The sequence below is a fragment of the Pteropus medius genome, unplaced genomic scaffold, assembly GCF_902729225.1.
Source record: "Pteropus medius unplaced genomic scaffold, Ma_sr-lr_union100, whole genome shotgun sequence".
Classification (NCBI taxonomy): Eukaryota; Metazoa; Chordata; class Mammalia; order Chiroptera; family Pteropodidae; genus Pteropus; species Pteropus medius.
The window spans coordinates 142,410-162,951 of NW_024340695.1; the positions used below are offsets into that span (position 1 = coordinate 142,410).

Genomic DNA, 20,542 nt, shown 5'->3' on the forward strand with positions numbered 1-20,542 from the left:
ATGTCTTATAGAAATTATCTTATTTAATCCTAATAACAATCTAGTAAGATAGGTACTACCATTATCCACATTTTTTTTAGATGAGAAAACTACAGGCTTATAATTAATTTGCCTATGTAATCGTGTCTGTTTTTGAACTTGTGCATTCTGTCAGACTTCAAGTTCCCCGTTTTCACCACTACAACTCTCTGCCTTCTCAAAACACATAATTTAATGTCCCCAAACCTAGGATTGCCAAACTCCATATCTGCAATGCAACCCTATAGCACTAGTACCCAGTACAGACACCATCACCAGCTGGGTATATTGCCCTCTTCTGCACCATACTCATTTCAGGTTTGTAAGTTTTGCTGATGACACCACACTAGTCTGAGCTCCCTCCTTCTTTCCTACCACAGGTATCCAAACCTTGGCCCCCAGGTCACATCCTGTTTACTAACTTCTGTCACAAAATTGACTCACCCATTCTCTTCCCACCCCTCTCCCAGCTTCTCCAGCACAAATCATCATATCTGTAGGTCTGGTCACCTCAAATAAGATTATGTTCTTTGCACACAAACACTGATCTTTTAGCTTCCTCTGTTTGCCATATAATTGCTAATAATGGTAGGCACATAGAGGAGGTGTTCAGTAAATATTTGCTAGCATGAAGGAAGTACAAATAACCATTTAAGAATATGAAAAAGAATGTGTAGAGTCTCCATTTTAGATTATAAGATTTTCAGTACATTTCATGGTCTATCCACTGTCTAATTGTATGTTTTCTTCATTGCCTAGCCAATTTGGGCTTCCTATTAAATGTGTCATTTTAATAATAGTAATAATTTATGTATTCTCATTTACGCTATATTTTAGTTTTTCAGCATTTGTTTTCTTTTTAAAGAATAGATCAATAGTAACAAGTGACAAGTCTCAGAGCCTCAGGTCGACTTGCTTCCCAATTACCATCTCATCTTTTAAAATCCAATCAGTGATTCAGTGATTGATAAAGGGAAAAGGAGACTCTTTCTCTTCTTCATTTGTCTTTATAATCTTTCCTTTTTGTGTTTTTCCTGATTCTTAATGATTAATTTGTCATCGTCTTATCTCTTTTGTTTTAATACTGAAGGCCCTCATTGCCAATACTATTTCACTTGTCCAAAGACGAGTTTATCAAGACTCTGACCCTATTAATCCAACTGTAGCACACAGCATTAGGGTACCTCATTTCTGATTCATTGTCCTATTGACAACTGTCACTGGCCTGATATATTGGCTTTAAGATCATCTGGCCCCAGTCATCCTTCACTGTAAATTAAGTAACTGGAATGACAGATGATCCTTTCAGAAGCATTTTTGACCACAGAGGAAGGAGGGAGACTAGAGTAACCACAAAGAAAAGAATGGTTCACCCAGGAGGAAACAGCATCAGTGCTGACAGGGAAGAGGGAAAGTAGTCTGGGTCAAGATGGTTACTACGGCAGCTACCAGCACAGCGCTTTACCAATCTTGCAGACCACAGCTAAGTTCCACATATTGAGCCCACAAGCTTCATTCTCTACAATTTAGTAATGTAGACAAATGAAGATGTCTGTGCTTATCACCCCTATCACATCATCCTATCCCTGGTAAAAGAAGCTAGACTTGAAGATTTAAAAACTGGCTTCAAGTTCCAGCTTTATCTTAGGCAAAAAAAAAAATTGCTGAAACTCATTTTCTTTATTGCAAAATGGAGTGTCAAATTGGGTCATTGAAAAGAACTGTGTGATGGATGGACAAGAGCTTGTTGACCAAGATTGATTAGGACAGGATTCTGTGAACATCAGATGATTCCCAGGTCACTGTGTCTACGTGAGAAGCTGAAAGGGGAGGCTCCATGGAAATAGCTAGGGGAAAAAAGGATAGTATGGATACTTCAAATTGCTCACATTTCTGTAGTTTGAGGAGAATGAGCATTATTATCTCCATTTTGCAATAAAGAAAATGAGTTTCAGCAATTTTTTTTTTTGCCTAAGATAAAGCTGGAACTTGATTCCCAGGTCACTGTGTCTACGTGAGAAGCTGAAAGGGGAGGCTCCATGGAAATAGCTAGGGGAAAAAAGGATAGTATGGATACTTCAAATTGCTCACATTTCTGTAGTTTGAGGAGAATGCATATCAGTATCACACTAATATGTCTTAAACTGTATGCTACCTAAAACTTTTTCTTCAAGCCATTTTCATGTCTATGATCATTTTTTGGGGGGGGAATCATCTGATGTTCGCAGAATCCTGTCCTAATCAATCTTGGTCAACAAGCTCTTGTCCATCCATCACACAGTTCTTTTCAATGACCCAATTTGACACTTCATTCCTTTTCTTTGTGGTCCACAAACCTTATTTGCTTGACAAGATCTCTAAGTTCTAGCTGACATTTAAGGAGAAGGTAATTCCCAGGTAGACATTTCAAGGAACAAACATAATAATATCTAACACTTCAAGCTGAAACGTGATTCAGACACTTTTCTTATAATCACCAAGTAAACACAATACGAAAAAACAAGATTGACAACACATCTTAATTAGGGAATAAGTTTTCATTTTACAGAGATTAAACCCAAGTTCCCTTGAAACAGCCAGCTTCTTGTTGTGAGAATAAACAAAATTCAATGAACGAAAATGCAATTCCATACACAACTTTTCAGGCAAACATCTGCTAAATAATGAAGTACATCTCTAGTTAAAAAGAGTAAATTTTTCATAACAGGTAAGCCCATCTTCCTCCTTTAATATTTAGCATCAAATCATTTCTGTAATGCCAAATTATGATATTGAAAAGTCTAGCAGGAATTGCCAGAATATAAAAGTAAGAAGCTTCTCATGAAAACAAAGACAAATCCACATCTCCCTAATTAGCCCTGTTGCTGTAGCTACATTAGACACGATGAGTCTTGGGAATTTTGTGAATAAATGCAATCAATATCAAGTCTGCTGTATAAGTGCTTAGTTCATTATTATGACAAATATAACAACTCTACCTTATTTATAAGAGTAAATCAGACTACACTTAAATCTCTACTCCATGTAAAAGTAAGTAGCAATGTTCCGATTCCATGAAACCTCACCTGTTTTCAGTTTCTTTCAATAGATGCTACAATGGGGTTCTGCCCACAAGTGAGCAAGTCGGTCTGTGAATCTGTGGGCGCTTGGCTTCAACAAGACTCCTTGGAGCCCAACAGCATCACTTGCGGTCAGGGAAATACACAAAAAGGAGAGAAAGGCATGCAAATTCTGGCCACACATTTTGCTCTCTATAGAAGAAATCCTACAGAGCTCTATAGATGGTTATATGAACCACTCTCTCTCCCCCTTAAGTTTCAAACTAAAACTTCCAAAGAAAGACGGCAGACACACCTTAAAGCAGACTCTCACCTCTCCTCCACATCAGCTCTGCTCTGAAAGGAAGTGCCGAGATCCTAGCAGATCCCCGAGATCACCCTGGAAACCATATTTATCATCTTTGAGAACTCCAAACTCTTAAGAGACGTTGGCTGCTTCCTTGCCAGCCAGGGCTCTACATGTTCAGAATCTACACGGGTCAGGTTCTGTCTGTGACCAGGACGCACAGGCGACATCTGGGAAGCTCCAGACAGCACCTCCCAACAACCATTCTGAAGTCTCAGGCACAGCCTGAGCTCCTCTGCGTCTAACCAGCAGGCCCTCTTTCAAACTAAGTGACCTTTCCAAGGGCCATCCTCCTGCTGTCTCCTGGGGGACTGGCCAGAGTCTGAGTAAGGAGATTCAGTGACATCTTTGCGCTAAACACTCAACTGTTTGTTTTCTGAAAAGTAACAGAACACATTTCGGTGGCCACCGCAGCCCCCATTCGCTCCTCGGCTGCTGGGCATTGATTGGCGTCGGGAACATTGTGATCGATGCTTTGCAAGGAGCAAATCACAGTCTTAGGGAACTTCTCTATCACCGCTGTGAGGTTGAGAGGGTAAGAGGGAAGAAAGAAAAGCCCACACAAAAGCAGCCAGCCCTGCAAGCTCCGCCAGCACAAAGGCCCGCTCGCTGGTGCGGAGCCGTGAGGCTGGCTGGTCTGGAGCAAGGAGTGTGGCGTGTCCTCCGAGGCCTGCGCGCGGCGCCCAGCGCGCCAAGAGCTGCTCCTGCTCACCCAGCGCCGGGCACCGCGTTCCGGCGAGGGCGCAGGGCGCACGCCTGGCGCGCCCCGGAGTGCCGCGCTCCCCAGACTGCATCGCTCCCGGGGCGACCCCGCGCCGCCCGAGGCTCGGGCTTCGTCTCTGCCCCAGTGCCCGGTTTGCAGCCGCGGCCGCCCGAGTGGCAGGAGCCGGGCGGGTCCTCACCTGTGCGCCTTCAGCCGAGCAGTGCGCGGAGAGCGGTGGCGCCCGCGCTCTGCATCCCCGCGGCAGCCCCTGCAGCGGTGGCGGCCGGCTCCACTGTCTGGGATGCCAGGGCGAGGGCGCTTCGCTTTGTTGCTTATTCATGAGGGCGCGGCTAAGGCTGGGGATTGGGCGGAGGTAAGATGTGCCCGCCCCGGCTCCACTGGCACTGACACCAGATGCGGTCGCCCCACGCCCCTCAGCGCCCACTCCCCCGCCTCTGCCTCCGCGCTAGGGACAGAGCCGCCGGGGCGGGTCCTGCTGCGAGCCGGATGCCTGAGACTCCCCGAGACCCCCTGCCCTGCGGTCCTTCTTCGCAACCTGGGCTTCTGCCACGGCTTTTCCCCCAGCGCCTACGGAGAAGAGACCTGGCACCGTTTTCGCTGGAAGACTGAATTTCTCTGGTCCTTGGTTAGAGCAAGGGGCGCAAGTGGGAGGCTGCAAGATGTTCCTTGTGGAAACTAATGATGAGCTGTGCCCCTAAATAGGACCCTGTAAAGTAGCCCTACACAAGTGTTCCCTTTTCAATCGCTCAGAGAAGAAGCTGAATGTAAGTGCTAGTAAGAAGTACGGTTTATTGGGCCCTTGTTCCGGCTAGGCAAAATGCTAGGTGCTTTGCCACTACGTGTTTTATCTACCCAATAACTCTGAAAGATGTATTTTGGTAATCTGCATTAGTCTGGGGGAGAAAGTTGAGGTTGAGGGCTATGTAACTTGCCAACGTCTTAGGCTAATGTGGCCACCGAGAATTCATGACCTCCGTTCGTGAATCTCTCAAGAACTCAGTTTCCTTTTTCTATTACCCCTAATTGTAGGTAAAAAGGGTTGTCAGGACTCTAACGGCCCATTCTATAACAACCCCACAACGCTTTATATTTACAAAGCATTTTCTACATACACTATCTCTTGTACTTAGTACTTCCTTTCTTTATAATAGTTGTCTTAGTCCCATTTTGTAGTTATTGGTAAACAACTTGAAGTCAGTCAAAGCAAGGTCTTCAACTTTGACCCCCACACCTAACACAAGACACAATTATGCACCGTTATCTTACCTATTCCATCCCTCTTTAGAATATATTGTCTTTGTATTTCCAGAAAGGTAGTCAACAAATAGTTGTTGAATGTGATTGAATTGAATTGAATCTATAAGATCTGTTTTTGATGTGTATTCAATGTAATACAATGTCATTCAGTATACTGTGACATGGCCTTATGCCTGATTCAATACCCATCAGGTGGATAAGCCACACAGAGCCCAACTAAGTTGTGTTTCAACAGCTTATTTGTAAGTGAGCTATTTGAAACTCAGGGCATACCTCATAAAAACAATGTATGTAGTATGGTACTAATAAAAAAAAAAACCTGATTTATTAACCAATGTCATCCCAATAAATTTAATTTTAAAAATGGACACAGAAAACAACCACCACCACCTAATCATTGAGGTCAGACCAGAGGACCAAAGAGAAGACAGCAAGAGGAAAGGGTTCCAGGTCCTGGCATGTCCAGGGCCAGTCCTACACACAAAATTTCTTTGACATCTCCCTGCTCCCTCTCTAACATCATAGTGTTCTCCTCCTTAGAGATGCATGACACTTTAAGTCCCCACTACAGAACCCCACTCCCCACACTTACCTTACAAAGTTTTTCATTCTCCACAATTCCCCTCTCCTAGAATAGGATTCCTATTTCCTTTTTTTTTTCCCAATATAAATTATTTCAGCTACGTAGTAAAAGTAAAGGGCTCTTATTCGAATTCATTTATACTAGTCCTTTAGCCTTCCTGAAATGGTTTATATTACTTTAAACAACTTTGATTAAAGCAATTGATCTCAGCTGCTGCTGGTACATATCAGTAATAACGAGATCCACTCTTCCACCCAACACACACACACACACAAATTGTAAATCAGAGAAATTTGTACTCTAAAAGTCAAATCGGTAAATCCACATAATGAACATTATTAGCCTTTTATGGGTAAAGCAAAATACTGTATGCATCTAAAGAGTTTGGGAACACCCAAGACTACAAGCAAGGAAGCTTAGGAAGGCAGTTTTGGGGTTGCCAGATAATTTCCAGAAGTTGACTTTAGTGTAAAATAATATTGCTAAGTATACGCTACTCACTCTGGGTATTCAATAAATATTTGATGGTTATGGTGATGATGATGTAAATAATACTAAATAGTCGTTAGTATGTAGTGTATTGGGAAGATAAGTAGGTAGAATGAACCCAATAACAAAATGGTTTTCTTTAAAGAAAGCTTTGGAATAACAAATTTTTATACACTGAAGTTGTTTTTAACTGTTAACACGTGAGTCCATTATATTTATCTATCTTTATTATTTAACTCTTATTATGCAAACACCCAGAAGAATCCTCTTGCTTCTCTGCTCCCCCCTAAGAAATCTATTATTATTATAGAAACAGAATACTATGTGCTTCACATTCCCTGCTTTTTAAAAATCTGCTATTTTCTTTATTTCCTTATTAATTGTTAGATTTGTTTGGGCCCTGAACTTTCTGATTCAGTTCTAACAAATAGAATTGTGTCTGTTGCCTTGAAAAACAAGATAAGAGAAGGAAAGGCTACTAATGCAGGTACAGAAACAAAATTTCTGAACAATACAGCCATTTAAAAAGAAACTTTCTAGATAAAGCCAAGGATAAAAACATTTACAAGAAAGAAATCTTGTCTCTATTTTTTTGTAGCCATGAATAATGTCCTTGTGCAACTGTAAAAATTCTTTTTAAGAGATTTGAACATTCTACTGTAGAATATACTCTTTAATCCTAAATGAATTGGTCATCATGAATAACTATATTCAAAATGGCAACTATAATTCTAGGAAAGGTATGAATTGCCTATTACTATGTCAGACAAAAGAGTCTTATCTCTGCCTTTGTCTCCCTTTTTATATGCCTTGTGGTAAATAAGTCGGTGACTTTAATAGGTTCTTTATCTTAAATAATGGGCATGAGATATTTATTATTAACATAATGGTATGCATATTTATTGCCTATGTTTCGAAGAAAAATTGTTTACTCTTCTCTGCCTCCACTAAGGATAGAATTAAAAAGAATGACTTTATCAAGGAATGGCAAAGCTCAAGCCCAAGGAAGCATTCTTGTAAGAGAAAGTTCTTAGAGACTGGAGTAGATTAGTGAAAAAGGTAGTATATTCTCTTTTGTTCTAGGTTTCTAAAAAACGATGAATTTCATTCTGGCTGGGTCGGGGTTTCTGATGAAACACCACTAACTCACTGAACAGAGAAATTATGAGGATAGTTGTAAATGTGGGAAAACTACCCAATGTGTTAACTGTGGCTAACTGCATTATTCATTATTATCTGCTTTCCAACAAACGTTGCTTGTTGTACTTGTTAAAAATATGATTTATGTATTAACATCACATTTAGGATACACAAGTGTATATTCTGCAGCACATTAACAGCAGAAGCAGAGAATAGGATATTATCAATGGAGTATTAATACCATTACAATGAAGATATACTTGGAGCTCATAACTGGAATAAGACCAACAATTTGAACAGTGGCTTGCCAAGGTTTAAATGTGGCATAGACATCAGTGCAAAAAAAAAAAAAAAGACTTTCCTTCAGTGTAACACTAACCTCATGCTAAATTCTCTGTCCCTATACATTTTGACTAATTCTTCTGGCCAAACTGTCTTAGATGGCTGCAGATTTGAGTTTGTGTTTCAGAGTCATTAAGCAATGAACAGTGTATCATTTAATGTGGGCTATGCATTTATTTTGGCATTGAGTTTAGCTCCATGGTTAATTAAGCAACAAGTGTTTGTTTTTGACTTGTGTAAAGTCTGTGGTATACATGAAGATATATAATCAACTCAACTTTTCTCACAGAACTTAAAGGTAGTGAGGAGGAAACAGTCAGACACACATATACATTACCAATAATGCATAATATAAAATTTTCTCATGTTTCTTCAATGGTCTAAAAGTGATACTGATTTTCATCATCTTTTTTCATGATACTACTACAGAGAGGGACTATCTAATAAAGCCTATGTGTAAAGTCCATGTCTTAATATAGTCAGTGCATGTGTTATGTAACCACCTTCCCCACAGAAATTGTAAGTTCTCTGAATTAAGACTGTTTTTTTATAGTCTCACAACTCCTACAACACCTACGGCAGTGCCTTGACATAGCAGCTGTTCAAAAAGTATTTGTTGACTATTTAATCGTGGCCATAAGCTTATTACCAAAATAAACACAGTAATGCTCATCATTTTACAACTATGAAGCACAAACTGAATCCTATTAACATGTGAAGGAAGCTGGACCAGCTTCAGAATGAAATAGGTTAATCTCACACAAATTAAGAAAAGATATGCCAATATAAGTTGCTCTGAGACTCAGCATTTAATTATTTTTATGAGAAGGAGTTAATCCATGCATATATATGCCCTGTCTGAAACCAGAGAACTGGGCCAATTGATATTTCAAGTCTCCTTCTAACCACACGTCTGCAATCTTTTTAATTGGTCAAGTTCACATTCATTTAATGAAGAGTTATACATAAACAAGAAATACACTGAGTCTAAGATTTTTAAAAAGAAAAAAAACAATTGCTTCAAGCTGAATTTGGAACTCTATATTCCATCCAGGCCAAAATCCTTTAAAATAGCCACAGCAACATGCTTTGTTATATTTATTTCTATCAAAACCTACAGTATAAAGTAGACATAAAAGATGCATTTCGCAGAATCAGTTCAAGGCAATTCCTCCATAACTTGTTTACAAAAATAGCCAAAGGGAAAAAAAATTTTTATTCTGAATCAGAATGATTGAAAATATGTCTCATACAGAGAAAATTATTTACTTTTGGACAGTCTAAAGTATGAAGCATCACCACAAAAGGAAGAAATAAATTTGTCTCCAGAAGATTCCCAGTAAAGATAAATAGAATGGTCACGTGATATTTTTTCTTTTCTCTTCTCTTTTTGCTTTTAGGAGCTTTCTCTAAGTGGTTTTCAGGCATAGTGACATGTTTTGTTTCCCTTCCAGTTCTCTCTTTCTAAAAGGCATTTTAAGGCACTTACCATTGCCCGCTAACGTTCATTTTAGGACATGATTCTCAGCAGTCATCTTACGTGGATGAGCACTTTTCACTCAGATCATATTCTGCTTGGTTCATCAAAAAATCAAAGCTATTTTTTCCTGGTTAGACTCCATTTTTTCTGTAAATTCTATTTCTCTGATTTTCTTTTCTCACACTTCTACTTGCTTCCTAGATTCTCTAGTGCTGCTTTTGAAACTCCATGTCTTCTCCAGAGTGTACACCGCTCCTTGTTTCAAAGACGAAAGCCTGACCACTTTGGCTCGATCCTTCTTGATTTTAGAGTCTTGAATTCCAGTATGCTACTGTGTTTGACACAGCCTTGAGGACTATAACCAAATCCCACGTGGTGCAATGCATTACTCATTCATGAACAGTTTTACATGCCCATTCTTTTGCCTAAGGCACAAAAATAAGCAACTGACTTCATCTCTTCTCCCCTTCCCTCTCCCTCAACCTGGGAGGATGAAATGTGGCAGACATGAGGGCATCTTAAGCAGATGATAAAATAAGGAAGAAATAAAAATATTAAAAGATATAAACGTTTTCCCCACCACAGAGAAAGAAACAAAGGCAAAGATGGTTACCTCAATCCTCTTCCTCCTTCTACATTTCTGCCTCCAGGCCCAGGGGGTTGACTTCCAACTAGGAAAATAAGGAATAAGGTACTTGAGTTAAGAGATAGAGAGGAGACTCTTAGATTTATCCTTTCCCTCTTCTAGCCTTCTTTAGAAGCCAAACATGTAGTAGAAATTTTGAGGAGGTGCAGTTTGGGACTGAGGGTAATATGCCTGAGAGGCACACTTTCTTCTGGAAAGCTCAGTGGGGTTTGGAGGATAGAGTTTTACTTTGTACACATGGGTACACTTACACTGGTTGTTAAAATAATGAAGCACCTCCATATTGGTTGGTGAAAAGCCATTTCCCCAAGCTGGTACCCAATTCCTCCCAATGCCCTCCCCTTCCCAGCCTCAACTCCTCCACCACCTCCCCACCATCCCCAAGTAAAGGAGAGGTGGGTAATACCTGGAACAGACCGGAGTCTCTTCTGATTGGTTAGTATAGTGTTCACAGCATCCAAGTATTTTTAATAGACTCCATGGTTGAAGCAGAACAGTGACATATTTAGTGACATATTTAGAAAGACCTTCTCCCCTCAAAAGCCAATTTTCAGACCAGAGTTCTCAGGCGGCACCTTTTTTACAAGTCCATCTCCCTAATGATAGATTCTGGCTATGTCTTTGAGCCTGTGCCTTGTAGAAGGAAGTAGAGCTTGCTGAATAGGTTGCCTAGAAGACAAACTACATGCCTATCCATAACATAAGTTGGCCTTCTAGGTTAAGGGAGCAAACGAGTATGCTAGAATTTATGTAGAAGTACAGCTTAGGAAGCAGGAGTATGCAGTTAGCTTCAAAATAGGATAACAATAGTTCCGATATCCTAGGATTGTTGAAAGGATTAGATAAGATAATGTGGAAAGTACTTAGCACAGTATCTTAACATCTATTACAAGTTCAATAAATACTATTATTTGAGACAGAGTACAAACTCAGTTAATGAGGTATTTATTTTCAGGTATAAAAGCAGGTATTTCCTGAATTGATGCTAATGAATTTTTTCCCCTGGAGGAACTTCTGAGAGCAGGAGTGAGCCTATTAATTTGAAGTTATAACAGAAAGAATAGTCTGGGGATAGATTTTAGTTTTGGCATAATTCTGAAATTCTTGTAATTTCACCAAAAACTTCAATTAATAAGGCTCTTGAATTTAAATAATTTGGACTGTGTCCACCCATTAACACTATTTTTTTCCTAAACAGAAATATTCTTAAATAGGCAGAAAACATTTTAAAATTTGCTAAGATTATGCTATTATTTAAATGATTTAGCATTTTATGAAAAATCATTTAATTAGTACCAATTCTATCGCTCACATACCTGAAAATAGATTGGAACTGTATAGTGTCTGGCCTATTATAGACATTCAAAATATTTATCTTATTTAAGAATCTCAAAACACTTTATAGTTATGGAAGTATATTTCTGCTTCATTTCCTTATTTGTCAGAGACACTGAAATTGCAAGAGACTGCCCAGTCCCAGGGAAAAGGCCACGCAAAAACCCACACCTCTGGATTTATAGTCCAGGGCACTTCTTTTCCTATACTGTCTTCAGTGGCATTACCCTGTTTCAAAGGAGGGAAACGTTTAATGGCTTAATCACTGATTTATCTTTACAGCTAAGCACCATAATCTACTTTGACACCTCTGCGCCTGGGCTCATGTTCTTTCATCGGACTTGAACACTTGTCTCATCTTTCTTCTTTAGCAGGCTAAGGATGCTTACTCATCTTCAGGACTCACCTTGAGTATCACCTCCAGGAAACTGTCCCTGATTACCTAAGCTGGACTAAATGCTCTTCTTCAGGCCCCCATCACAACTGAGCATACCTCTATCATAGCACTCAGGTTCAGAATAGTTACATTTCAGGCACCCAGTCTCTACACTAGTGCTGTGCTAAGCCTGCCTCCTGCATCTCATTCCAGCTTCTATCACTTTCCAGCTTGCATCTTCCTTTAGTTTGTATCATGCCCCTGCCTATATTCCCCTCAGTTTGTACTACTCCCCAACCTGTATCCCTCTCAGCTTTTATCCTCCCAGCCTATATTCTCCCCAACCTCAACATATTACCCTCAACATATTCTCCCCAACCTCAACATAATACCCTCAACATATTCTCCCACCAACCCATATTACTCCAAAACTAGCAGTCATCTCAACCTGGATCCCTCCCACTTTCTGTCCCACCTGCCTGAACGCACCCTAACTTGCATTTCTCCTCACCAAACTATATCTTCTAGCTTAGATCCTTCTAGCCTGTATCCTCCAGGAATTCTAATAGGAATAATTCTCAGACAGACCCCAAGATTACTGGCCCCTGATATGCACATGTCATCTCCCAGTTATTCAGTTAAAATCTCATCTAGGTGCTGTGAAGGGATTTTGCAAATGTAATTAAGGTCCCAAATCAATTGACTTCAGAATAGAGAGATTATGTGGGTGGGCCTGATCTAATTACATGAGCCCTTTAAATCTGGATCTAGAAATTAGAGACAGAGAGGTCAGAGATGTGAAGCATGAGAGGCATGAGAGGGCATATGGAAGGGGCCACACGACAGGGAACTATGGGTGACCACTAGTTGCTGAGAGTGGCCTCTACCAACAGCCTGCAAGAAAATGTGGTCTCATTTCTACAAACACAAGGAATCGAATTCTTCCAACAACCATGTGAGCTTTAAAGAGGACCCTGAGCTCCAGAAAGAAACACAGCCCAGCTGACACCTTAATTTTAGCCTTGTGATATTCTAAGTGGAGAACTCAGCAACACCATGCTTGGGCTTCTGACCCACAGAACTGTGAACTAATCAGTGAGTGTTATTTTACGCCACTAAATTTGTGATGATTTGTTACACAGCAATAGAAAACTAACACGACCCTACCCCGCCTGTATCTCTCAGTTTGTATCCCCTCAGTCTATCTCTCCTAGGCTGAATCTCTCCAGGATGTATCTCCCCAGTTTGAATCATTCCACAGCCTGTATCACCCCCAATCCCAGCATGGATCCCCATGGCCTGTGTTCCTCCCAGCTTGTACCATTTCCCAGACTGAATGCCCCCCACCCCACATACACACAACCTGTCATATGCAACCTCCTTCTATAAATCAGTTACTTACACACACACATCTTGGCGCTGCTGTATGGCAGCAGCCTGACATAGCCTTACACACACACACACACACACACACACACCACTAGCACCACTAACACCAGTTTTCTGGCACACCAAAGCACCTTAAGTAATTTGACCCAAGGAACCCGTCCATCAAATTCACAGTCTGCATTACCAGATGGAAATTTTGTTTCCTTTTTAAGACCAGTGAGCAGGGCTGGGTACTCCCAAAGGAAAACTGTAGTCTCCCCTCCTTTGTTCCCTTAAGCCTCAAACCAATCATGAGCAGCCAGTCAGTCCTACTTCCTAAGCCCTGAGCTAGTTTCTCTAGCACTCTAGAATAAGAGCACTCCTCCAGGTGACTGAAGGCATTCCCTTTCCAAAATAAATAAATGGGGCCTCGAATTTACTAGCCAAAATCCTTTCACTTCTCTATGAGACTCTGAAAAGCCTTTTCCTTCAGGCGTATGGCTGACATCCCCTTCTCCCCTGCTCCTCAATTTCTCACCTCTATTCCAGGACCAAGCATTGTTTCTTCTCCTTCTGGATTTGTTCCATCTGCACTAGCCCACAACTTATATTTGCAAGATGGTGCTTTCCTCAGGCGTGTATTCCTCCATAATATATCTTTGTACCAGAATCAGAACTCTCTTAGCTCAGTTTTTGGTGATTGGGATGAGTGGCATAAGTAGCCAATACCTACCTTCAAAAAGCAAACATTAGGTAAAGAAGATGGAATATCTGCATAAAAGGAGGTACAATTATTACCCCTATTTCATATATGAGGAAACTGAGGCTCAGAGAGGTGAAGTAAGTTGTCAAAGGGCACACAGCAAGCAAGCAGCAAAGCTGGCATACGAACTCAGGCAGTCTGGCTCCAGAACCCGTGTTCTTGCCCACTCGACTGAACACTTACTAGGTAACAGGATCATTGTGCTAAGGAGAGTTATGTGCACGTTCTATGTGACAAAGAAGAAAGAGAGAAAGCAGAGAGAAGTCACTGTGTAGTGAAGTGACTGGGAAATTTTCCACAGAGAAAGTGGGGCTTGAGCTAGCATAACAGGAAAATTAGGACTCAAGGTAACAAGAGTGGGGTGTTCAGGCTGGGGGAATGGAATGAACTAGGCATAGGAGTGGGAATATTCATGTTCTGGTACCATAATTTGTATAGGGGAATCATGGGAAACAAGGCTAAAGAGATGAGTGAAAACTGGATTGTGCCTTGAATGCCAAGTGAAAGAATTTGGCCTTAATTACAAGGCAAGAGGAAAGTTTTTTGAGCAAATAGTTGAAAAGAGTGAAGTGGCAGCTGAATATAATGACTGACTGGACTTGGGAGATAAAAAGAAGAATTTAAAAATCATTCCAAGGTTTAGTATTGGGGGGTCTAGAATAATTTTAGTTTTAATAATAGAAATTGATTAAATTCTATTTAGAACTGAAATTTGCCTCCTTACAATAATTACACATATGATTGGTGTTTAAATTCTGATAGGATGAAAACTGCATTTGCTCTCCAGGGAAAAATTTGTTTAGGACCAGAGAAGTATAATGAGTTAACAGGATCATCAGAATCCTACAGAGGCTCCTTTTCTTATAGAAAAATTCAAAAAGTTCAGCTATGCTATGGGCATTTTGGCAATGATCCAGTCACCTTTGGGATAGTACCTCCTAAATAGAACAAGTGAGGAATTCAACTCCAGGGGTTCTTTTCTCACTATATATGTACATCGAGCTGGTGAGAAGTAGGTTTCTGCTGACAATGAGATTAAAGCAGGTCTAATTTGCTGAAGGTATTGCTAGTCAATAGTTATAGATTGCAGATCACTCTCCAGCTTTCTAAAAATACTTCAGTGTTTTTAGCTTAGTTGCTATGAATACAAAACCTAAAAGACATCCAACTTTTTCATCTTGAGTGAATTAGCAATAAACAAGAAAGTAAACAGCATGGGCAAAGACAATTCATGCCAGCATTGGAACACATTGTAAATACTCACCAAACCAGGAGAGGCGCCTTGTGTCCTCCAACACTGTGTGGCATAGGAGAGTGAACTCAGAGAGAAAGGAAACAGTGGAGACCTGAAACCTGCCATGCCACTCCCACCTGCACCCCTGCAGGATAGTCCAGACCTGCATGATAAACCCAAAAAGCGGAACTTTAGAGCCAGTTCAGTTCATATCTTAGTTTTGCCAACTACCAACAGCATTTACCTTAGGCAAGTTACCTTATCTCTTAGTGTCATATGTCTATCCAAAAAAGAAGTTAAAATAACCTATTACATTAAATGCCATTGGGAAAGTATATAGCACAGCACCCAAAACATTGAAGAGGCCCATAACTGTTAGTTCCTTTTCCCTTTCCTTCAGAGGGCAGCAGGAAGCCATAGAGGTAACAGGGTATTCCCACAGGCATCCGGGCAGGGCTCAGGATCAGGAAATCCAAGAGAAGGCAAGTGCTGGAGAATAAGTAAGGCTGAGGCTGGCTGCCAGTGCATTTGGGGACATGCCTCCATAGCTGGCCTGCAGTTTGCTAGGACAGACCTACAGAATGGAATGTATAAGGAAAAGTAAATGGAGTCAGAAGTGGGGACCTAAGGAAGTCACCAAATACCTGGGGATCAAGTTGAAAAGACAGGAAATTTAAACAGGAAGTATGTGTATTGGAAGAGGGACTGGGAATTTGGAGGGTTTAGGGAATAGAGTGAGGTTTACAAAGTGCTAAAGGTGAGTGTTTTCAATAAAAACAAACAAAAACAAAACTGAGCCAAAACAGAAAAACCTTTGTCCTGAGACCAAGATTCAGGGACAGACTCCCCTGAGTAAACTGGCGAGAAAAGAATAGGTGTTTGGTGACAAAAAAAAAGGGACCCAATTATCAAAACTGGGATAGAAAATGGGAGCAAGGTGGAGCTGGGAGACAAGATCAGATCAGGGGGAACAGCTGCAACCAGATGCTGAGTCACTGTGACCTGGTACTGAGTCAGCAGAAGACTGACCCTGTGATTGGTCCCCAGGCTTGGGGCTGCAGATGGAAGTCCAGAGCCCTCACTGTGAGCCAGAAAGACAGAGAGCAGGAACATAACCTTGGCATTAAAAGGGGAAAGATTCAAGGGAATCTTGCAGTCAGGAGTTCTCCAGGCAATAGCAGAAGCTAAAGTCTCCTCATTGTTTTTGTTTCACACTAAACAAAAGGTCCCCTGGGGGGACCTTGATGAAAATATCAGTGTTCCAGTCCACATCAGCCTTAACAAATTAGAATCTTTATGGGTAGGGACAAATCATCTGGATTGGGTGAAATCTGACGCAAACAAAATTGGAAATCTAGAGGTTTAGATTCTAAACTTTAGAAGAACGTTCTTCCTCACCTTGATTCTGAATTTATATGTATTTATGTCTCTCTTCATACTCTCTAGAAAATAACTAGTCTCTAATAACCATATGAAACTCAGACTCTGAGGTATGTTCAGATAGGTCTTTTATTGCTGTGGTTAAATATCTGTAACATTAAACATGCCATTTTAACTATTTTTAAGTGTAAAAAATAAATAACATTATGTCGTGCAAACATCACCATGTTTTTTTTCTTTTTCATCACTCCTAATAGAAACTCTATAACCACTAAGTAATAACTCTCCATTCTTTTCTACTCCCAGGCCCTGGTAACCTCTAAAGTATTTTCTGCCTCATGAATTTGTCTACTCCAGATATTTCATCTAAGTGGAATCATGCAGTATTTGTTCTTTTGCATCTGGCTTCTTTCAGTTAGCTTAATGTTTTCAAGGTTCATCCATGTTTGTAGCATGTATCAGAACTTCATTCCTTTTAATAGCTGAATAATATTCGTGTGTGTGTGTGTGTGTTAATCTATTCATCTGTTGATAAAGACTTGGGTTTTGACCATAGCGAATAATACTGCAGTGAACATTGGCATATAAGTATCTGTTTGAATCACTCTTTTTTCTTTTGAATGTATACCCAGGAGCGGAATTGCTGGGTCATATGATAATTCTGTTTAACTTTTTGAGGAACTGCCAAACTGTTTTCTACAGAGGCTGCACCATTTTACATTCCTACCAGTAATATATGATGATTCCAATTTTTCCACATCTTCAACAACTTGTTATTCTTTCATTTTTTAAATTATAGCCATCATAGTAAGTGTGAAGTAGTATCTCATTGTAATTTCGATTTCCATTTCCCTAATGACTGATGCTGTTGACATTTTTTCATGACCTTACTGGCCATTTGTACACCTTCTCTGAAAAAATGTCTATTTAAGTATTTTGCCCAAATTTAAATGGGTTTTTGTTATTTTGTTGTTCAGTTGTAGTTCTGTATATATTCCGAATATTAAATCTTTATCAGATATACAATTTACAAATATTTTCTCATATTCTACAGCTTTTCTTTTCATTTTTTGATAGTCTTTTGATATACAAAAGTTTTTAATTTTGATGAAGTCCAATTTACTTAATTTTTTGTTGTTGCTTGTGCTTTTAGTGTTATATTAAGAATTCATTGCTGGAGCATTTGAGATCTTGCTCTCTGGCATATCTCATCAGTCTGGCTCAAATAAACTCACAAAAATTCTCAAAAAAAAAAAAAAAAAAAAGAACTTGTTGCCAAATCCAAGATTGTGAAGGTTTACCTCTTTGTTTTCTTCTAAGAGTTTTATGAGTTTTGCTCTTATATTTATGATCCATGTTAAGTTAATCTTTGTAAATAATGTGAGGTAGGGTGGTCCAACTTCATTCTTTTCATGTAGAAACCCAACTGTCCCAGAAGCAATTGTTGAAGGGACTGTTCTTTCTCCATTGAATAGACTTGGCACTTTTGTCAAAAATCAGTTGGAATATTACTGTTTAATAGGTACAGAGTTTCAAATTTTCAAGATGAAAAGAGTTCTGAAGATGAATGGTGGTGATGGTTGCACAATGTGAATGTACTTAATGTCACTGAAAAGCACACTTAAAAATGATTAAGATAATAAATTTCATGTGATATGTATTTGACTACAGTTAAAAAAAAAAAACAATTGGCCAGTATGTGTATGAGTTTATTTCTCAAATATCAATTCCATATCACAGGTCCATATGTTCATCTTTATGCCAATACCACACTGTTTTAATTACTGTAGCTTTACAATAAGTTTTGAAATCAGGAAATGTGAATACTTCAACTCTGTTCTTTTTCAGAATTGTTTTGGCTATTCAGGTCCCCTTGAAATTCTATATGAAATTCAGATCATCTCTTTCACTTAAAATAAAGAAAAATACATGTTTTACACATATATATATATACATATATATATATATATACATCAAGATCAACAAATATATGTCATCATATAAGCAAGTGTTGGTACTTAATGAGAATGATTTTTTTTACATTCCTGAGATTTTTTTCAGAAACTGAGAGCTCAAAAATCTTACCACATTATTCTCCCATCATAGTGCTACATTGGCAAGGAAAACCAAAGAAACTTAATAATTTGAGTAAAAAGCCCACATATTCACTTTAATTACTGCCTACATTTTGCTGAAGCTAAGGCCTTTTTTGTTCAAAATGACTTCTGTGGGTAGACATTAAAAATATATATATAGCCTGTTGTGGTTTCTCGAGGCCACCGCATGATCAAACTGAATTAAGTACTCATTAAAATCATGCACTTAAAAAGAGAGAGAAAAGAAGTTTCATTTATTGTGTGTGTGTGGATGAAAGGGGAAATAAAAATGACACCAATTAGCCAGTACCCAATTTCCTGCCTCTGGCCCCAGAACAGAAGATCACTAAGTCATGCTTTCCTCGAGGTTAAAGAAGTGATGTTGAAGTATCCTAAACCGCAACATGGATGCGTCATCTTTCCAGTTTTGGAAAGGGCCAGAGGAGTCAGGTAAAGTCTTAGAGCATCATTCTATGGGGAATATCTAATGTCAAGCTCTGAAGCTTCAGGTGATCAGGGCTCAGACCTTTTATTCTGTTTTATACTGCTGTCTTCCAACTCATTCCTCTCACTTCTGTACACCACTGTCATGCTCCCTCTGCCTCAAGGACATAGATACAGAAGCAGAGCCTTATCTGTTAATGTCCTGGGCTTTTATCTTCCAAGACTTAGCAAAGGAGAGGGCTGGCTTGACTAATCTATCTTGTTTGTGATTCTTTTAATAAATGAAAACATTTTTTTCTGGCTGTCTTTATTTTTCGTATCCAAGTATAATATTATCTTTTGACTCTTGAAATATTATCTTTTGACTCTTGAAATATTTTGAACTACAGTATGACCTAGGTTTCTTCTTTAACAAAAGAAGAAAAAACCTATAAAAGAAAATCCCCAATCACAAGTTGAAATTTTAATGATCACAAATATGCCTTTTAAAATACATATTCTACAGCTTGGCATGCATATATTTATTCAAAAATTATTATTATTATTATTTTCCTCTGGAAGTTCTTTGGATCTTTTTTTTAAATTATTTTTTGTATCACTATGATGTTGAATAAACTGTATTCCTTGCCTTTAAGAGCTGTATATTTTTTCAATATTTTAAAAGAGGGCAATAAGAAATCACCTAAATAAATCATATTATTCTACCAGGTAGACGACAGATTTTGGGGGGAAGGTTTGCTGAGTGACTTACAAAAAATAATAGAAACTTACTCTCAAAGAATTGTCTTGTGTTGGTGACAATAAAGTCAACTTCAGGTTGAACTACACTGTATGGATGTATCTAGCCATTTCGTATTTTGTTCTCCCCTGGTATAATTTTATTTTAACAGCATTTAATTTGTGTTAAGGTGGATTCTAAACCAGAATAAATATTAAGAAAAGAGTGTCTTTCTTGAAATATCGTAAAGATACAGAAACAAGTTCTCGGTAATTACAACAAAAGGAAGCTCATGTGTTCATTTTTCTCTAGTTAGATCTTGTCAGAATTTCAGAAGTAACATTTTTTTAAAATTGTAACTATAATGGGACAAGTAGCTAACCATTTTTTTAAAACCTGGATCTCTGTCTTTATTGCCAAAAATATATCCCAGGTGGCTCAGAAATTTAAACATAAATTTATGACACCATAAACGTGCCAGGAAAAATAGGTAAAATTTTCTATAGTATTTCATTATGAAAGTATTTTCTAAATATAACAGTTATTCCAGAAGCCATAAAAAATAATAAAATAGTTCATATAAAAAAATTAAACGTCTAAAAAGTAAAAATTACTTGAAATACTTGAAAAAAGAACCAGGAAAAAAAATACAACAAACATTACATAAAAAGGACTAATTTATTTAATAAACGAAGAACTCATAAACATAAAAACTGTGGTGAGATCAAGGAGGGATGAGATGGG

At 39.0% G+C, this 20,542-nt stretch overlaps 1 protein-coding gene across 2 annotated transcripts in view; it reads right to left on the reverse strand.

Moving 5' to 3' along the window:
- Positions 1-4,481, reverse strand: part of ARMH4 (armadillo like helical domain containing 4) — a 97,262-nt gene extending 92,781 nt beyond the window's left edge. Inside the window, exon 1 of one of the 2 annotated variants that reach the window (XM_039863767.1) lies at positions 4,326-4,481. In XM_039863767.1, coding sequence (XP_039719701.1) covers positions 4,326-4,466 — 141 coding nt within the window. In that variant the 5' untranslated portion in view covers positions 4,467-4,481. The remainder of the gene's footprint in view (positions 1-4,325) is intronic. The other variant, XM_039863776.1, reaches the window with a different exon arrangement.
- Positions 4,482-20,542: the final 16,061 nt, after the last annotated feature.